This window comes from Phoca vitulina, unplaced genomic scaffold, assembly GCF_004348235.1.
Source record: "Phoca vitulina isolate PV1807 unplaced genomic scaffold, GSC_HSeal_1.0 scaffold23, whole genome shotgun sequence".
Lineage (NCBI taxonomy): Eukaryota > Metazoa > Chordata > Mammalia > Carnivora > Phocidae > Phoca > Phoca vitulina.
The window spans coordinates 19,559,186-19,580,595 of NW_022589726.1; the positions used below are offsets into that span (position 1 = coordinate 19,559,186).

Genomic DNA, 21,410 nt, shown 5'->3' on the forward strand with positions numbered 1-21,410 from the left:
CCTACAAACGAATCCTCCTGAAACACTGCTCTGCTCACAGCTCAAGTCTGTGCAGTCAGGACCCTTCATGCTCCAGCATGCTCAGGCCTCAGCCTCCTTTCTAGTCTTTTCTTTGCTAGGACAAATTGCACATTCAATAGGAAAATTAAGGGGAGGGCCTCTAAAAGGACTGAGCACTCAGCTCGAGCAAGACTGAAGTGGAAATCTCACACGTGCTCACACCAATTAAACATTCCGGGGGCAGAGGGAAATCTGGAGATGTACACCTTCTGCGTCCACCCCAGCAACTCTGTCTCCTCCCCACAGCCTCAGCTGCTGCACCCACCGTCATCTCACGTTCTTGCCTCTACATGAACCAACCCGCCATTCCACAAAGTGCCAGTGCCTTCCAGACATGGACTTGGCTAACTCCCACAAGATTCATGGCAATGCACATTCCTTCTTGGTATGATCTCTGATCTCCCCAATCAAATGTGCTGCCTTCCTACTCTAAATCCTCAGAGCCCTTGGCTAGCTTTCTCTTACGTACTTATTTTATGCCTTGCACTAGAATTAATACCTCCCACTATTCATCTGCAAGCTTCTCAAGGTCCCAGGCCATTTCTCTTGGAATCCCTCACATAACAAAGCAGTGTTTTACATATAGTCGTTGTTCCACAAATGTTCAGAAAATGGAACATCCCCTAAGAGCCTCCTTCAGGAACATAACCCCTTCGAACCTCCTCAGGAGTCTACAATCTGACCTAAGGGAAACTGTAGCTAAAATGATTAGAGGCAACATCTGAGTGATGAGAAGAGACCATGAGAAGAGCATTCCAGGACAAGGCAAGATCAATGCATAGGCTTTACAGTGGGAATGTGCGTGTTCCAAAGCAAAAGGGCGGCCAGTGGGGCCAGAGCAAAGTAAAAGAGGAAAGAAGAGGAGGGGGGAAAGGTCAAAAAGACAGGCAGGGGCAGATCACGAAGAACCCATGGACAGTGAAAAGCATAATTAGATCCCACAGAACCACTTCAACCAGCCCCTAAAATAGAGACCTAGGTGTTATAAAATCGGTGGTTCTAGGTAGAGCTTAGACTTAGGTGAAGAAAAGCCTCACCGAGGGGTGACTTTCCGTCCTTCAATAGAGCCATGAGCTTCCTCTTCCCAACAAATCCTCCAGAGGGTTATTGGCCAGGCTAGGACCTCTACTTCTTCTTAAGTACATTTCAAATACTTCCACTGGGCTTTTGTTGGTATATTGCTAATATTATGTAATTTTAAGTATATCCTAAATAGAAATTGAGGGGTAGTGATTAAGTATTAGAACCTGTGTTGTTAGATCTCATTTTCTTAATTTGCTCGCTGTCACTATTAAAGTAAAACAAGGAGTTTGAACCAAATGACTTCTCACATCTAGTCCAGGTTCTATGTACAAACTTAGGAAAGGCTCAGGAAAGGTCATTCTTTGGAGAAGACAAGACGGTTGGATTGTTCCCACTATTCTTACTTATTGCTGCAAAAAGGGACTATAGCAGGGGCTCAATAAATATTTGTTGAGCAAATGATGTATGATTTTGCCTGATATCTAAAATTCCCACTAGGCAAGTTTGAGGATAATGGGGAAGACACCCTTCAGGAGCCTCTGTAGGAAGTAAGGTAAAGCTTAAATTTTAGGGAAGGAAGACTCTTTTACTTTAAGAATTTTTTTGGTCCAATCAGTTCTCCCAAACACTAACCAACCACAGTGCCTGCCTTTTGAAAATGTTGAAGACAGGCAGAAATCAAAACAAGCCCCAGCAGGGGTCAGAGCTAAGAAGGATCAAAGTGGCTATCAGAAAATTAGACCTCAGTTTCTAAGCTGAGGACTCTGAAGCAGGGACTTGGATTTTCTGAGTGAAATCAGCAGAAAAGATGACAAACAAATGGACACCAGAAAATGAATATGGCATCAATAAAATCTAGTCCATTTAACTGGATTGTGGCAGTCTGTGACTTCACTAAACTCATCCTGTGGTCACTTAGCTGCTCTCCCACCCGGCGTCTTCCTCCCCCTCATCTACTTACCAACTCAGCCGGACTCCGCCTTCTCCCCATCTAATTCCCCATTCTTTCTTTCCAGTCATTGTCAAACCTATGCTTTGGGAGCTATCTGTGTGCAAATACAAGTATTCATTCAGTAAAACTTAATGGGAGAGATGTAACGTTAGTATATATTTTTAAAAAAATAAGTAAGTATACACATACGGGGAGCAACCATTAGTGAACTGGGGCTGAATCCTGTGGAGCAGGACAGAAATCACAGCTGTGACCTACCTTGCAGACGGAGACTGGGCCTACCGACATAGAGTGCATGTCATAAACACTGTTTACCCAGTACACACGCAGAACTCATTAGCACATACTGAAAATTATTCCACTCCCCTGGGCTACAGGTCCAACTCAAAGTCAATAACTGGAGGGGGGAATCTAACATGCGGAGCAGATGCAAGCCTTTTTTTTTATAACTTAAAAATAGGATCAAAAGGCTCTTACCTCTGTTAAAAACTTATTAGAAGGCACTAAACCTAGTCCAGGATTTTTAAGTCTAATAGTTAATCAGGAATAATGATCTGCCAGAAAAAAATGGAAAAAAACAGTTCTGTAACTAAAGCAACTGTTCCATGTCCTTCTGGGAGCGGGAGAGTCCACTGAAGCACATCACGAACTATTGCTCTTTGTGAGTTTATCTTTGGAAATCTGTTCTAATACTTGCTTTGGACTCCTCTCCTACATAAAAAGAAGCAATGTCATGGTTTAATGCACCTTCTCCTACTGATGGAATTAACTTACGCAAAAAGACCCACGTTTACAAAAGTCTGTAACAATGTCCAGAGGCTAAATCTCTGAAGTAGTTCTGAAAGGGGGGATGGGTTATGTTATGTGGAGCAGAGGGTATGGAATAAAGGGGAAGGAAGACCCAGAGATTTATCCACAGCCACAGAACCCTGTATCATGGCATACACTCTGAATCAGAATATAATTTACTTCTGTCTTCTACCAAAGTGGGACTGACTTTATTTCATGCCTTCCAGAAAGGACACCACCCTAGGTGCAGCCTGAGTCCTAGGGGCTCCCTCACAGTGAGGCAGGGTAGAGCCCCCAGCATGACCAAGCCAAAGCAAATCCCAGCTCCCTCTTCTCTTCTCCAGTGCTGCTCTAGAACCACATCAGGCCTGAGAAGTGGGCACCATTTGCCCTCCATGTGCCAAATGTGCTTTATTTAAAAAGTGCTAACCTAAATAAGATGCTGGTTTTCAAAAAGCTCTCTGTATAAAGGACCACTTCCCGAGACACTGTCCCCTACAGATGACATCATGTATAGCTTTCTTTTATAGCAAAATGGTGAGGGCATGAAGAATAGATGGCGGCATCTTGAAAAGATGCTCCGACTGCCAAGTGCTCAGCTGACCTCTGTGAATGGAACCCAGTCCTCAGGATCCGAGTTTACCCATGTTTATGATTCTACTCCCAAGCAGACAAGAGTGTTCATAGGTGGTTACCTCCTTGCTGAGAGCAAAGGTCTAGTGGGCCCAGACAACTAAACCGAGAGCAACAGTGTCCTCAGGGTGCAGTGAGAGAATAGAGAGGCAACAGGATTATCAGGGCAGAAGGAGGGGTAGGGCAACATGATATTCATATGATGTTTATATCATATACAAATGTTTATGTGATGGAGCCAGAAGTTGAGGTTGGGTGGCTAATGCCGAGGACTGTCCTCCCTTGCAGGCAGTGTAGTTGAATAGAAAGAGCAGAATTCCATCCCAGTCTCACCTGCTGTTAGGCTAAATGACCCTATTTCTCCACATGTAAAATACGGATGATACCTACCGCCCAGGCTGCTGGGAAGATGAAAAAGACAACTTGTCCATTACAAAAAAAAAAAAAAAAAAGACAACTTGTCCGAAATGCCTAATCCAATGCCTAACGCACAGAGGGCAGTCAACAAATGTTAGCCTCCCCACCTCCACACCCTTTCCTTCTCCACTTTCTCCCAGTTGCCAAAACCCACACTGGCTCTTCTTGCATCTGGTCAGAATAACTTGGAAAACTTGACCTCGATATATCCAAACTCTGCTGACCTCCAGAAGCCACCCACATAAGTTCTCATGGTAACAGACCCAGAGGCTGAGTCAACCTCTACAGCTTTCACTCTCCCCAACCAAAGGACAAGTTTTCTCTGAAGATTATACAACTTTGATGAAAAAAACGTCATGGGAACAAGTAGTACAGAGAGAATGTTTTACATGCTGTCTCAGTCATTAGAAAGTTGCTGTATCATAGCCTTCAACATTGCAGGGGATGTTGCAGAGATTTCACAAAGGCTTCTGAGCCAAATGTGGGTTCTCATTAAAGCTATACTGGACACGAGCCTTTCTCTCATAAAACTGAGCATCACCATTTGTCAGGAAACCACCCTACAAAGAAAGGAAAGCAGAAGGACACCACCAACGGTCATGTGGGGACCCAGGGGTGGGACAGGGGAAAAAGAAAGTTAAGGGAACCTAGACAAAGCAGATCAATAAAAATGACTCTTCTCTCCCTTCCACTTTAGCTGGGTGGCTTTTTTTTGGGGGGGGGGTGGTTTTTTGTTGTTGTTTGAAGATTTTATTTATTTGTCAGAGAGAGAGACAGCGAGAGAGGGAACAGAAGCAGGGGGAGTGGGAGAGGGAGAAGCAGGCTTCCCGCAGAGCCGGGAGCCCAATGCAGGGCTCGATCCCAGGACCCTGGGATCATGACCTGAGCCGAAGGCAGATGCTTAACGACTGAGCCACCCAGGCGCCCCTAGCTGGGTGTTTTTTAAATACAACTCTGTGCTATGAATTCTTAAAGAATATGTTACAGGGGTGTATGTTTTCTCTTGTCTTGTTTAGATGAAAACACCAGGCAGAAATGGGTATAATTAGAATGGAAGAGCAAATATTGGAGATGGGGCAAACTGAATAATATAACCAAACAACTGAATAATATAACCAAACTAAATTTTAAAAACTATTTGTATTTTATTTTCTTTTAAAATTGTGTATATATTTACATTTATATTTGTAGGCAGTTGCCAAGAATTGACAAACTGATCTGAGTACTTTACATTCTCAAGGAATAGATCATTTATTAATATTTATATTGGACTTCACAGTGCTCAGAGCACTGTCTCACATGTTACTGGATCCTAATAGTAAGGTATTAATATCCCTAGTTTTTAAATTGAATTATAATTAACATCAATGCTGTGTTCAGTTCAGGTGTACAACATGATTATTTAACAATTCTATGCATTACTCAGTGCTCATCATGGTAAGTGTACTCACATCTGTCACCAAACAACATTATTACGATATTATTGACTCTATTCCCTACGCTGTACTTTTCATCTCCATGACTTATTTATTTTATAACTGGAAGTTTGTACCTCTTAATCCCCTTTATCCATTTCACCCATTTCCCCCCCACCTCTCTCCCCTCTGGCAACCACCAGTTTGTTCTCTGTATTAATATCCCTACTTTTATTTAACAGATGAGGACATAGAGCCTAAGGGAAATGAAGTGATTTTACCCCCACTAGGTCTTGCAGCTAGTGAGAAAGAATTAGAGGACTTAAACCCAAGCCTCCTGATGGCAAAGCTCTCCTCCCACACCAGGCTGCCTCTCATTAATTCTCCCCGCCCCCCAACACACACACAAAACCACAATTCTTACCTTCCAACTCCTCTTTCTCATAGTGAATGTTGAGAATTGTACTGGTCCCACCCTGATCCACCACAGCCTCTTCATCTGGTCTCTGTTGAAACAAAAAGAAGTAGCCATAGTAATATGCATACATTCATTCAAACATTCATTTAAGTCCCACGTATATGCCCGACACTTTTTGCAACCCTTGGGGGAGAAAGCACGATGGTTTACATATGTTTTTCATTTGAACCTCACAATAACTTTGAGACACAAACGTGACAGCCATTCTCTTTCTCATTTTATAAAAGAGCAGCCTGAGAGTCAGAGAAAATGAAGTAAGTATTGGTCAAGGGCACAAATGTGGTAAAAGGCAGAGGTGGGACTGAACTCAGGTCTTGTGACTACAGATCTCATGCCTTTTCCAACTCCCCACTCCACCTGTACAAGTGGATAATAGCCCTGCATTTTGTAAGTGGTGTCAACCACATCATTTCATTTATTGTAAATCGGTCTCCTTGACCTCTCTACAGTGTTTGAGTCTCTTGTCCTTGAAATTCTCCATCCTGCTTCTCTGATCAAGTCTCCTCCCTCTCAACCTAAGGCTCAGCTTCTTCCTCTAACCATAATTCCCAAGCAGGAGCACTCTACCTTTTGTTTCCCTCCCTTGAGTCTTACAATCTCAACAGTAGCCTGAAACTGTTGACTCAGTATTTGACAAACCATTGGGATGTTGACCACAAGATCCACAGGTCTAAAACCAAACTAATCTTTCCAAAACTAGCACCCTGTGCTCATTTACCTACACTCACCCATGGCACCATTGTTTCTTAGTCCACATTTGAAATTTCAAATGTAATGACTTATCCATTCCATGTATACTGAGTGTCTATTTTATGTCTTCAGGGAAATCGTTTTCTCCCTTTTCTTATCAAGTCCTCCTTTGCAATTTTTCTTGAATCCACTCTCATGTCTCATCTACTCTAGGCCACACTCTCCAGCCCTTTAGGTCATACTGGACATGTTTTCAGTTCTGGAACCATACTTACTTTCTTCCTTGAGTGTTTCTCCCTCCCTGAACTATAAGTTTCTCCCTGCTATCCTCACCTCCACCACCAACAGCCAATACTTATTCATCATCCCGCAGATCTCAGCCTCAATGCACTTCCTTGAAAGGCTTCCCTGACTACCTCTCATCTGAACTAAGCTAGGTCCCCCCATTAATATGCCCTCACAGCACACTCCTTCCTAATGAAATGTCTCTGCTCAAGGGAGGGACCCTGTGTGTCTTCCTCACCACTGTTTCCCCAGCATCCTACACAGAGTTTTCACATAGTAGGTACTCAATAATTCTTTGGTAAAATAATGAATATAATGGCACCTACCTTATCAAGACCCTGAATTATTTCAAAAAAAATCTGAACTGATTTTCCTGCCAATCTATTTCTCTTATCAAATCTGCAGCTCCAGCCAACTTCACTGATCCCATGGGCATTGTGCACGTTCCCACTTTTCATGCCTTTGCTCACATGTCCTGTCGTCTAATGTGCCCCATCCCCAACTCTCCGCCAAGTCCAGACTATCTTCTAGATCCTGCTCAAATTTCCAGCTTACTGTCCTAATTTTACTCTTTTCCTTTCCAGTTATCATCCATGTCCCCAAATAAGGTAACCCTGAACTGCATTTTCCTAATGAGAAGATTCAAGAACATTTTTTTTAAAGATTTTATTTTATTTATTTGAGAGAGAAAAAGAAAGAGAGCGAGCACAAACAGGGGGAGCGGCAGGCAGAGGGAGAGGGAGAAGCAGGCTCCCCACTGAGCAGGGAGCCCGACGACCCCAATGTCATGGGGCTCTATCCCAGGACCCCAGGATCATGACCTGAGCTGAAGGCAGACGCTCAACCGACTGAGCCACCCAGGCACCCCTCAGAAAAGTTTTTGAGGACAACTTGAATAAACCAATTTTTAGGGAAGTAGATGAAAGTCAAATGTCTATCTATCTATCTATCTATCTATCTATCTATCTATGCTATTCTTTTTTCTATTCAAGTATATTTCTGCTATTTCTTTTTTTTACTCAAGTATAATTAACATATGTGTTAAATTAGTTTCAAGTGTATAATATAATGATTCAACACTTCCATACATACTCAGTGCTCATCAAGGTAAGTATATTCTTAATTCCCTTTATCTTTTTCACCCATCCCCCTGGCAACCACCAATTTGTTCTCTGTATTTAAGAGTCTAGGGTTTTGTGGTACCTGGGTGGCTCAGTCGGTTAAGCAGCTGCCTTCAGCTCAGGTCATGTTCCCAGAATCCCATATATATGTACATATATATGTAAAAGAAAAAGTGTTGGAACATAAGCATCTGCTTATACTTAAAAGCAGACAAAGGAAGACTAAACTGTGAACATTTTTTTTTTAATAGTTACCTATAGAGGAGTTAGGAGACAAGGACAGAACACCAGAATTCTTTGAATATACCTGATTTTATAAATACCTTACATAATTTTAAAACAAAACTAAAAATTTTAAAAGCAATTCCCAGAAATGAAAAACAAAATGAAAACAAAGGTCAAATTGATGGCATAACTATTCCAAGAGAAATTATTCCACGTAACTTTAAGACATAATAAATTGACTGAACATCCTTAGTGGCATATACCCTAAAGACAAAAAGAGTTTAAGAAGATCTTAAACTGCTTTTTAGTTATCTATTGGTGGTAGTGTTGGTGCTATCACTCTGAGACAGTTGTCCATTGTGAGATAAACAAATGAGTGATTTTGTAAACTTGTTCTGTCATTCTCAATGTCATTGAGAACTGGCATTCTCAACAGGGGTAAGAGGAAATACAGTCTTAAGATAGAAGTTAAGTAAAAACCATGTAGTCCTGAGTTTGAATCGGATGTATCAACAAGAACATATATTTTTATCTTTTAATGTTTTTAAATTTATAAATTTACATTTTCTAGCTCTGTCCACTCAAAAGTCCTAGAAAAAAATGAACAGCCAGAAGCAATGAGTATCCTTAGCACCTAGATTGTGGTCTCTTAAAGTATCATTTTCTACTAAAAGCTACCCACAGACAACTAGGATGGTGTCAAAAGGACTCAGGAGTCAACTTAAAGAGATCCCTTGCTTTTTAGGACAATTTGAGCATCAGTAAGAGTAATAACTATAACAGATTAACTATATCAAATATGTTAAAATCCATGAGTTCACAATGTCACTCAAAAAATTAATTGGTCACCATTGGAGGATAATGCTAACAAACCAACTCATTATTTTGAAAACTGTTAAAAATTTATCTTGGCTTTCCTATATAAATTGTACCATAGAGTGATATCACAGAAGACATGAAAGAAGTTTCTTATTATAGAAAAGAATAAATGAAAAAGGAATGTTAGAATTAGGATATCACCATTTTGCAATCCCTTATGGATTACATTGATTTTCAACAGCCACTAACATCACAAAGAGAGAAAACCAGACATTATATGTCTCCTAATGGGAGGCCATATCACCACCCATTAGGTAATCTTAACAAATAAATTGTCCCTGAATCTGACCAAGCCTCTAAATCCAAATACCAATCTACTGGAAATACAGTGAAGCACAATTCCATGGAAAAACACCAGCATGAGAATACAATCAACAAAATCCAGACTGTGGGAAACTACAGAACAAAGCCTCTCCCTCCCCTTACCCCTTTTTTAAAATAAATAATTGCAAGAAGAGAAAGACAGAAACAGAGACAGGGAGAGAAGAAGGTGAAAGCAGTAGTTTAAAAGAGACGACAAACAAATCTCAATGTGTGGACTTTATTTGAATCCTGATTCAAACAAACCAAAATAATATTTTTAGTTATTTTTTAAAATAATTTCTTGAGACAATTGGAAATTTGAATATTTGACTAGATCTTTTATCGTATTAAAGAAATTGCTATTTTTTTTCTTTAGGTGATACTATGCTCATTTTCTAAAGAATTCTTATCTTTTTTATATGGGATTGTTGAATCACTATCTTACACACCTGAAACTAATATAACGCTGTATGTTAACTATGCTGAAATTAAAATAAAATAAAACTTTAAATTAAAAAAAGAATTCTTATCTTTTAGTGATACACACAGAAATATGTACAGATAAAACTGAAAGATTACAGATTTGGAAAATAATATATTAACTTAGAAATACTACTTTTTTCACATTTTATAATTATTTAAGATTATTCAAAATCTTCAAATACACCTTTAACATCAATGTAGAGACTCATATAAAGTAAAGGATTAACTTTTAGGCAGAAAAACTTGCTTTTACTTTAGATTTGTTATTCATTTATCTAGCTCATCTTTTCGATCATGGATTTCCGGATGGCAACAGCCACAATTTGTCATCTTTATGTTCGTAGAGCCCAATACAGTAGCTTACCACTGTAAGTACTTTGCACTCTTGTAAGTCCCAGAAGGGGAGGTGCTGTGCCTATGTTCACCACTATGTACCTAGCAGCTAGTATAATGTCCAGTATGTGCTAAGTATCCAAAAACTGTGATGAATAAATATTTATTAGGGTTCTGAACTCTTTATCATATGATCATTATATTTTCCCATAAAACTTCATATATATATGAATAATTTTTCATGTCAGCTTCCCCACAGGTTTATAATATCCAAAGGACAGGGACCAATTAGTTATAATGTTTAGCACTGTCCACAGATCCCTGGCACAGCACAGAACACAGCAGGAATCTGGAGGAAGGGGGCAGGGGAGATGGCGGGATAATTGATTTTATGATTCTAAGAACCATGAAAACAAAACATGGAGAGCAAGGTCAAACATCTGAAATATTCAGGTTGAAAAATCAACCTGTTTCCTTAATTTAGATTAGTTAACCACAGCCTAAATTCACTGAATAATTGTTCATCCACTTTCTTTGTCTTGCCAAAGAAAACAGAGCCACTGTCAAACACCATCAGCCAAAGCATTTGAAATGTCAGGCTTGGATGTGAATGTGCGGACCTCGTGTGGATCCCTGTTCAAATAAACCAACTATTTAAAAAATTATAAGGCACTCACATCAACTTAAACAACTAAATGGATATTTATTAAGGAGTTATTGTTAATTTTAAAAAATAGTAATATTGTGATTTGGTAGTTATGTCATTTAAAAAACTTCTTAATCTTTAGTGATACATACTGAAGTGTTTACTGATGAAATGATATGATGTCTGGGATTTGGAGAATGGGTGGGGACATAATGAAGCAGAATAGATATGTGTTCATTGTTGAAGCCAGGTCATGGGTACATGACGAGTCACTTTTACAAGTCTTTCTACCTTGTTCTTTTTTTTTTTTTTAAGATTTTATTTATTTATTTGACAGAGAGAGAGTTAGCGAGAGCAGGAACACAAGCAGAGGGAGTGGGAGAGGGAGAAGCAGGCTTCCCGCTGAGCATGGAGCCCAATGTGGGGCTCGATCCCAGGACCCTGAGATCATGACCTGAGCCGAAGGCAGACGCTTAACGACTGAGCCATGCAGGTGCCCCTAGTCTTTCTACTTTGTTATCTGCTTGAAATGTTCCATAAATTTCAAGTATATACAAAGTTTGTTTAAAATAATAAAAAATGAAAAGAATAGAATATCAAGTCTCATCGGTCTGTGCTTGTTGCAGATTCCTCACCAGCTGGCTGTTATATTTCCTCTGATACCATCATTATTTCTGGCAGAGAGGATTTCTTATCCATAGATTTCTAGGGTTCCCATGAATGGGCTTCAGGATTAATGTGTGAGTACACATTTTTCTTGAGAAGGTCCGTAACTTTCATCAGATTCTCAGGGAAGCTTGTGACGCAGAAAAGATTGGAATCATGAGAACCACGTTATTTAAGTTTAGGAGATAAAGGAAAGAAAGGAGGGAGGGAAAGAAGAGTGAACTAGAGAAAAGGTGGTGTTTCTAAGTCTCCTCTTTTCTGTACTTCCTCCTAGCTCACAGACAATGACCCGCTATGTAAATGTGAATTGATTTGGGTGCCTACCTCAAGGACTAGAGAAGATAAAAAGAACTGAGGAGGTTAAATACACATTAAAACACTGAAATTGCAAGGCACATCTTGTTATGAGTCTTGAAAAATGAATGAATTATACCTGAGTAGCAGACCAGATTCTAACTTACAGTTAATGGACAAATGAAAAGGCAGGGGCAGGGCTGAGCCTTGCACAATGGCTCCAGCTCCTGGAAGCAGCCCCCAGAGGCTGCAGGGGAGGGGGAAGGCAGCAGACAGTGGAGCCCACCTTGAGCCCTCTCCCTGACTCATGCCCCCTGCTACGCCACTCTGGACCTGTGGGGTGGTGGACCTGCCAAACTCAACTCCCCCTCCTTTCCTGCAGTTAGTCTCAGACTTTTCACCTCCAAAGACCCCTTTCATCTTTTTTCCTAAGGATCCAGTGTTTTCAGAGGTTGTGTACACCCATCCACCCTCCTATCCGCACCCCCAACAAAAAAGAGTCAAGCATTTACTGAGTTCTGATACATGTAACCATTTTTAAAACAACAAACATAGAAGTGACTTCCAGGGTTTCTAATCAGCAAAGTAAGTTGATACAGTGAGTTTTGGAACAAATATTTACTGAGCACTTCCTATACGCCTAGTATTGTGCCTTACATATATTACTCCAATTAATCCTTACAGCAGTCTTAAATCAAGGCTAAGTAAGATCACACAAGAGCTAAGTGGGATAGGAGGAACTCAAACTCAAGCCTCTCTGTATTCTTATTAACACTGTATGCTAATATTGCCAAAAGCAAAGAACCCAGTCATTTCAGAGAGCTCAGGTCACCTAATCAGGCATTAGTATCCACAGCTCAAGATCCACATTATTACCATCTTAAATCCTTAGTGTGCCAGAACCTGGTACTTGAAACTTGTACTTTGCCCTTTTACTGACCGGACTTCCAATAGTTCTCCATCTCATTCACTTCCATCTTCCTCTTCAGCCAACAAAGTCTCTGAATTCTGGCCCCTTGTACACCCTTGGCAGTGAATCTGGCCCACAGATGCCCATCTGTCTAATGCCCTCAATCTGACGTCCTCACAGAATTCAGCCTGCTTTAGTGAGAACAAAGGTTCCATAAGGACTTGTCTAGTTGTTCCAGACCTCCTCTCAGTGGCCGTGAGCTCCTCAATACCCAGGAGCTTCCTATTCTGACTCTTCAGCAGCCGCTGGGGCCTCAAATTTCAAAGTAGCTCTGGTTTCTCAGTGATTCTTTTCTTGAACCTCACCTGAAGTCACTCCTGTTCAGTATTCAGATTACTAGTTAGTTAGTACATGGTGGTAGGCAGAATAATGCCCCCACCCACCCAAGTAAGATTGCAGTTGGAAGTAAGGTTCCTCATAAGCTGAACTTAAAATAAGGAGATTATCCTGGATTATCTGGTGGGCTCAATGTAATCACAGGGTCCCTAAAAAGTGGACAAGGGGGGCAGAAGACTAGAGTCCAAGAAAGAGATGTAATGCCAAAAGCAGGGTTGGAGACACGCTATGCTTCTGGCTTTGAGTGGAGGGAGGGAACTAGGCGCCAAGGAATGCAATTAGCCTTCAGAAGCTGCAGAAGTCAAGGAAACAGATTCTTCCTTAGAGCCTCCAGAAAGAAACACAGCCCTGCCGACACTTTGATATAGCCCAGTGAGAGCTGCGTTGGATTTGTCAAGTACAGAACTGTAAGATAATCAAGTTGTGGGTTTTTAAAAAGATTTTATTTATTTATTTGAGAGAGAGAGAATGAGAGAGAGTGCACATGAGAAGGGGGAGGGTCAGAGGGAGAAGCAGACTCCCCGCCGAGCAGGGAGCCCAAGGCAGGACTAATTTGTGTTGTTTTAAGCCACCAAATTTGTGGTCATTTGCTATGGCAGCAACAGAAACTAATACACACATTATGGCTCCCTAACTACCAAGACCAGAGTAAACTTATTACTGCCTTACAGGAACAACCACCCTCTCCATTATCTAAGATTTGTTGCTGTTACCTAGCAGCAGATCTAGAATAAACATGGTTGCTTTCTATGTCCTGACTGAGAGCCCTGTCTACACTGCCAAGGCAAACCTGAGCTAAGGCAATTATCTACAGATTTTGAAGGAAGTAAATTTGCAACCTGAATTGTCCCCCAGACTACCACAATTCTCTGCTTGGCAGGACAGCTCACTCCTCTCCTACTGAAGCTCTCCAGTGGAGCTGGGAAAGCCAGGGACAGAGGATGCTCACAGTTTACCCCCACTCCCACATAGAAAGAGAACACCTAGTGTATGTTGGAAGAGGGTGGAGGAATATGGATTGTACGCTACAATGTAGTGAGAGGAGAAATGCCATGGTTGATACTTTTATTCAATAACATTCAGCAAATGTTAACTGGGCTCCAACACATGCCAGTCATTAGGCGCTAGCATTCAGGTCTCCCTCAAGAAGTCTTGGCTTGGACGAGTTTTTCCAGGTCCACAGAAGATAGGGAATGTGACTCTCTTCTCATCAGTCCTTCTCATCAGCCATCCTTCCTAATTATCATCCATTTCCCAGGGCTGAATTTTCCATTCTGAGCAGGGCTGATTCACAGAAAAGCCTTGGAAACCCAAACTTACTTGCTCGCCTCTCTGTCACTTACACCATCCCTGAACCTGCCTGCAGTTCCCAGCACCCCTTGGCTCAATTGCTGATGGTTCTGACCACTCCAGCCTTCTCCAGCACTTCTTTCTGCTCAATTCTGAAAGTGCTGATCAGGAGAACTTTGAAGATACAACATGTCCTCAGTTCTAGTCCAAACTAGAGGCTCTCCCTAAAGTTTTCTGCTCTTCCTCCTCCCTTACTACCTAACCCCTTTAAGAGCACATTGACTCCTAAAATTTCAATAACCACCTCCAGAAATCTCATCAAAATTCAGTAATGCAGGCCTTCATTAAGTCATCCTACGTTACAAAAAAAAAAAAAGTCATCCCAAATTACAGCTTCCTAGCTGGCCTCCCTCAGTCCAATCTCTTCCTAACCCAATATATCCACTGTATACCTTGCCACATATCTTCCCAAACATTTACTAAGTGCTCACTCCCAGTCAAGCACTGGCCTAGGTTTCAAAGACACAAGCTACCGTAAGGCAGAGTGATTAAAGGCACGTACTTTGGAGACAGTAATAGCATTTGGTGGGCACTGTGAGCAGAGAAGACAGAATGATGAATTCTGATAGTGATATAGAGCCAGACCTTGAAAGCTAAATGGAATATTCCAGGGGAAGAGGAGGGAAAAGCAATGGGCCCCCTGATGCTCTGTGCTAATCCCGACAAGACCACAAGCTCCTTGAGGAGAAGCGCATCGGCTTTGGATATAGGAAAGTCATTCATTCACTCAAGCAACTAAGCACCTATTTTATATCAGGAACTGTGCTGTATGACAAGATTTTCCTCCTGGTCCTTGCCCCCAAGAAGTTTCCATTCAAAAAGATAATATAGAAATCAAACAAGAATACTTCAGATGAGTTAAAAGTGCTATTAAGAACATAAAGCAGGATCGTATGAAAGAGAGTCACTGTGGGTGGAGGTCAGGGAAAGCCACTCTGAGGTGGTAACATTTGAGTTCAGTCACAAAAAAGCCTGGGTAGAATCATGTCCTAGGCAGAGAAAACGACAGGAACAAAGATCCTAAAGCATGAAGGAGCTTGCCATATTAAAGAAATGGAAAGAAAGCCAGTACAGAGGTGCGTGGTGAGAGAATGGAGGAAAGGCAGTCAGTGCTGAGCACACTGAAGCTTGGTAAGCCATGATGAGTTTGGATCTTATTCTAAAATGCACCGGGAAACCACTGAAGGGTCTCAAGATAGGATGGGGCATGATTTGTGTTTTTAAAAGCTCTCTCTGGCTGCCATGTGGAAGGTGGACTGTAGAAGGGCAAGAGAGATAGAGCAGAGGGAAGTGTAGGAGGCTAGTGCAGTAGTCCAAACCAGAGAAAACAGCCTAGACTTATGATATTTAGATGTGATGCTTAGAATCTCTCTCTACACCAAGTTACACAATCTCCTCGCTTTGCAAGGTCCATCCCCCCGTAACACACACACACACACACACACACACACACACACACACAGCCTAACTGGCACATAGGAGGCTTCATGGGTAATTTTCAATCGGTTGACTGTGTGTCCTCCAGGTCATCCCTATTTCCTTTCCTCCTTCTGCCCTCATTTTTCTTCCTCCCCCATATCTCAAGTGCCCATTTGCCCATCACCTGACTCAGCCTTCATGAGGTCGTGCTGTTTCTGCTCTATTCCTTTTCCTCTCCTCACCCCACCACTCATGAAAGTTACATGAACTAGATGTAAAGGAGATAATTATTTTCTATTCTACCCCAGAAGCACTCAGGAATTATCAATTTCACAGAGCACTAACAGAAGCTTATGGGTTATTATGATCTTGACAATGATCAGATTGTACCAGACAACTGGTACACATTCTGCATGTTAAGGACACTGTCTCCTCACACTCATTCCTGCTTATTCTATTCCTCCCACTGCAGCCAGAGAAATCTTTCAATAGGAAAATCTGATCATGATCTCATTGGTGCTTGCTCTCTCATCCCCCCCCCCCCCGCTACTCTCATGCACTTGTGCTCTCTCTTTCTTGCAATCTTTCTCTCTGTCCTTCCCCTCCCTGCTTAAACCCCTTCGTGGCTTCCCCTTGATCCTCAAATAAATCCCAACTTTCTCAGGATGGGCCATAATGACCCTGTGTGTTACGACCCCAGAGTGTATCTCACACCACCTCCCCCCCGCCACCGTTGCTCCCTGTGGCTCCAGCCACACTGGCCTTCTTTCAGGCCCTCTAACTAGATGTGCCCCCTTTCTGCTATTCTCTTTGTCTCCAAGGTCCTTTGATCTCCCTCTTCCCTCAGTTGACACTCTTTCTTTAGACCTTTAATTTTCTTCTTTAGCAAACTCTTCTCTCATCTAAGACCAAGGCTGGAACCACTCAGAGCACTGCCTATCTTTCTTTCAAAACACTTATCACAGTTCATAATAATACATTTACTTATGGGATTATTTGATTAAAAATGGTTATTTCTCCCCACCCCCCAAGACAGGAAGCTCCAGGGGGCAAGAACATTGCCTATTTTTGCTCATCACTGTTTCCCCAACATACATTGGATAAACTTAAGATATGAAAAGATTTTCCAAAATCTTAGATATGGTTCCCTTTTTGATGGAGCAAGCAAACAAGGAATCATGGATCTTCTAGTGGCAAACTATTACAGGAGGAAGAAGAGTCGGTGTCTGATGCCCATTTTGCTACACACTCAGACTGATTCCCCTGCCTCCTTACAGAAAACATCACTGACATCAACATGCACTTGTTTCCAAGACCCATCATCCTTCCTAAGAAGGCCCATCATCCTCTTCACACCCCTCCACTTCAGACTTGACCCCCCCCCATCTCTCTTTCCAGAGCAGTAACTAGACCACCTGACTGCACAGGAAAGGCGGGGGGTGAGAACTCAATAAGCTACCACTCACTTACTGGTTGTCACACAATAAAGCATTTCACAAATAGCACCTCATTTAGTCCTCAAAACAACCCCGTGAGGTAAGCAAAGCAGGTATTACCATCCCCATTTTACTAGATGGAGAAACTGAGGTTCAAGGAGGCAAGTGACGTATTCAAGGTCACAAAGCCAGTGCAAGGCGGATGTAGGATTTGAGCCTACAGTCTCTGACACCTAATCCAATGCTTTCCCTGACATTTGCCACCCCAACAGTTACCACATACTTAAATCTGGTTTCCTCATTCCCTTAATTAAACACCTGTTCCTGACCTCTCAACACATCCCCAGCCCATTTCCCCTTCCCTTCCCAGAAGTTTCCAGATGCCTGCCCAAGGGGATGGAGAAAGTCATAAAGCTGGCCACACTAACGGGGTCTGGTCCCAGCCTCCAGTCTTTCCAGCTCTTTCTCTGAACCACCGAGGAACCAGAAGTCTCCAGAAATAAAAACACAAAGAGGAGACCTGCCCCACCAGAGCAAGCTCCTTGGCCACCCTTCCTCCCGCGTTCCAACAAGACGCCGCGAGGCCAGAAGCCAGCCTCCCTCCCAAGAAGGAGTACCCGAGGAGAACAGAGGTCACCGCCCGCCGCCGTCAGGGCTCCCCGGGCCGGCCGCGCAAGGGATGCGGCAGTGATCCGCCGGCTCCCAGGTTCGGCCCAAGGTCACCCGCTCGCGGCCCCGGCCCGATCCCCAGCCGCCCGGAGCGCCCCCTGGTGTCGCTGGCGGGCCTCCCCTCGCCCTCAGGGAGTGGCCTGCGAAGCCCGGCTCGGGGGCAGAGGCAGGAGGGTGGGCAGAGGATGAGGAGGCTGAGCCCCGGGGAGGGGCGGGAGGCGGGGCCCTACCTGATAGCTGAGGACGCCGTCCGGCTCGTTACTGCCGGCCGGCATGGCGGAACCCAGCTAGGTCTGGCCCGAGGGCTCCAGGCCGAGCGTCAGCAGCCCGCGCGCTCCGGTCGGCTCTGAGCCGATCGCCCGAGCGGCGACCCCTACCCCGGAGCCAACGGTCAACCATCAACCGCCGCCTCCTCCATTGCCACCGGCCCGCGAGGCCTCGCCGCAGCCAATCAGCGTGCGGCCTGTGCGGCCAATCAGCGCGCGGAGCACGGGAGGACGCTGTCCGGCGGTACCCTGGGCTACCGGGAGGAGGAGCGGGAGGAGGGAGCCTGGGGAGGCTACCGCTCCGGGCCCGGTTGCCTTGGAAACTGCCTCCCTCCCTTCAGGGGCCTCTGGGCTTAAAGGTCCTTCCAATTGCTTGCTAGAAATTGAAAATCCCGTGCTTCTATTTGCGGCTGCACCTGACCCTTGAAAACTGAGAAAGTGTCGGTTTTGTCTAATTCTGATGTTATTACTTAGGTAATGGTTTTCAAATTCTGAGGAAACGGCCCTTGGGACTGAAGAAGGAAGTACCAGAGGATGAGGGGGAAGGGCCTTCTAAAATTACTTGTTAACGTCTGAACTAATGGCCAGACTAACGTGCATTAAAGAGAAGCGGGGCAGGCAGTGATCAGACCCCCTCCACAGACTCGCTCCGACTTAGGTCTTCTCCCCTGGTCTTAGGTGGGCAGAGAAAAGCACAGAGTTGAACCTAGGCTGATTGCTGAAATAATTCCACAAAAACGCTTCCAACTTTTCCAAGAAATGATCTAAGGCAAATTATTATTTAACAACAGAACTACTGATCTAAGGCAAGGTTAGAAAATCATGAGTAATGCATTCAATTTGATTTGGGTTTGAAAGCAAAAGAGAGGCTGGCCATAATCCAACCAATCCTCTGTCCCCAAGAGGAGGCAAGGGGCCTTTTGCCTTTCATGCACTATCACATCAGACTGTAGGTGAGTCCATATTATGGGGAGGGGGGTGGACAGTCCAAATGATTCTTTGCCTCAAAAGAAACTACATTTGGAGAACATGGTCGGGTACATGTTAAATTTCAACCCCTGTATACCACAACTTGCGTTGGCCCTGAAATTTGACACAAGGTTATGCTTCAGTGTCCCTGGGGCAGAACCATATTTCTGATCTCCTGTCTAAGGCCCCTGGTCCTGTTTCTGAGCGTTAGCATTCTTTGCCACAGTCTCTGTTTATCACTTCACTAATCCTTGAATCCTTGAATTTGGAATTCACTGCCCCCCATTTTTGCCCATCAAAATCTTAGCCATCCTTCAAAGTCAATCTCAAAGGCTATCTCTTCCAAGAAACCTTCCTTTATCCCACTCTCTCCAACACCTCTTAAAGATATCATCTCTCCCTTCTCTGAAGCCTCACAGCACTCCATACCTTTCTTATATCAGTTATCACGCTGTGGTTATTTAAGTACTTTAACTATATATTGACTTTAACTTACTATAATATTGTAAGTTTTTTGAAGATAATTATTTTTTTATGTCCTTCTGTACTCCACAGAGCCTCAAAGAATGCTGGTTATATAGAAAGTAGTTAACAAATATATATGTTTTTAATTCGATCAAAAGCATATTCAACACCTACTATGTACAGGCCCAAATGGCACTGAAGATGAAAACAAATTTAAAATATAATACATATCTCTGAAGGGCTTATAGTCTAATCAGGGAAACAGAAGACATGTGAATATGATGACAGATAATAAAACATAGAATAAGAGCCATATGAGGGGCGCCTGGGTGGCTCAGTCGTTAAGCATCTGCCTTTGGCTCAGGTCATGATCCCAGGGTCCTGGGATTGAGTCCCACATCGGACTCCCTGCTCGGCGGGGAGCCTGCTTCTCCCTCTCCTACTCCCCCTGCTTGTGTTCCCTCTCTGGCTGTCTTTTTCTCTGTCAAATAAATAAAACCTTTAAAAAAAAAAAAAAGAATAAGAGCCATATGAGAAATGTAGACAACAAAGATTAAAAAAATTCAGAAGAGAAAATGATTTTTATGACTTGGGACACTAAAGGACCATGACACAGAGGACATGGGTTAAAGCTAAATCTGAAAATAATTGAGCCAAGGTAAGGAGAGCAAGCATCTCAACTACTGGGCAAAAACTTAATAATAGGAATGGGGGCACCTGGGTGGCGCAGTTGGTTGAACGTCCAACTCTTGCCTTCAGCTCAGGTCATGATCTCATCGCCTGGGATTGAGCCTGGTGTCCAGGTCCATGCTCAGCAGGGAGTCTGCTTGAAGATTCTCTCCCTCTGCCCTTCCCCTGACTCGTGTGTGTGCGCGCGCACGCACGCGCACGCGCGTGCAAGTACCATCTCTCTCTCTCTAAAATAAGTAAATAAATCTTTTTAAAAATGGGCACCTGGGTGGCTCAGTTGGTTAACTGTCTGCCTTCAGCTCAGGTTGTGATCCCTGGGTCCTGGGATCAAGTCCCACCATGGGCTCCCTGCTCAGTGGTGAGTCTGCTTCTCCCTCTTCTCCCTCTCCTCCCACCTCGTGCTTGCTCATGCTCTCTGTCACTATCTCTGTCTCTCTCTCTCTCTCAAATAAATAGATCATCTTTTTAAATAAATAAATAAAATCTTTAAATAATAATAATAGGAATGTACATGGCCCATTCAGAGTAGTCATGATTTGAGCCAAAGCAAAAAGTTATAGAGAAGAGCAGTAGTGAAGTACAAATTGTGGTTTAAAAAAACAAACAGGGGCGCCTGGGTGGCTCAGTCCCTTAAGGTTAAGCATCTGACTCTTGATTTTGGCTCCGGTCATGATCTCAGGGTTATGAGACAGAGCCCCCCCCCACCCCCCACCCTGCAACCCTTCCCATTGGCTCCAAGCTGGGCGTAGAGCCTGCTTAGGATTCTCTTTGCCCCTCTTCCTCTCCCCCTCCCTTCACCCTCAGGTGCACACTGTTGCACTCTCTCTCTCTCTCTAAAAGAAACAAAAAAACAAAAAAATAACTATGGCCAAATTATGGAAAGCCAGCTAATTAATTCAGATTTTACTTTTCTCATATAATAGAAAGTAAGGCACTGCTGAAAGTTTTGGAGAACACTTCCACGTACCAGGACCCAGGCTTTGTCGCATAAATGCATTGTGTTACGTAAAATTTATAATAACTCCATTATTTCTCCCATTTCACTGGTAAGAAAACAGGGGCTTAGGGAAGTTTAGCAGCTTTCTTAGTATCAGGCAGTCATGAAGCTGAGCTTTGGTCATTTATTAATACAAAATACATTTACTGAG

At 43.1% G+C, this 21,410-nt stretch overlaps 1 protein-coding gene across 4 annotated transcripts in view; it reads right to left on the reverse strand.

Moving 5' to 3' along the window:
- Nucleotides 1-18,332, reverse strand: part of SLC4A8 (solute carrier family 4 member 8) — a 72,768-nt gene extending 54,436 nt beyond the window's left edge. For 3 of the 4 annotated variants that reach the window (XM_032420318.1, XM_032420316.1, XM_032420317.1), the window contains exons 1-2: nt 18,103-18,332; nt 5,714-5,795 (exon numbers count right to left, since the gene is read on the reverse strand). In XM_032420318.1, the coding sequence (XP_032276209.1) occupies nt 5,714-5,795; nt 18,103-18,147 (127 nt within the window). In that variant the 5' untranslated portion in view covers nt 18,148-18,332. Of the gene's footprint in view, nt 1-5,713; nt 5,796-17,820; nt 17,916-18,102 lie in introns of those variants that run through there. The other variant, XM_032420319.1, reaches the window with a different exon arrangement.
- Nucleotides 18,333-21,410: the final 3,078 nt, after the last annotated feature.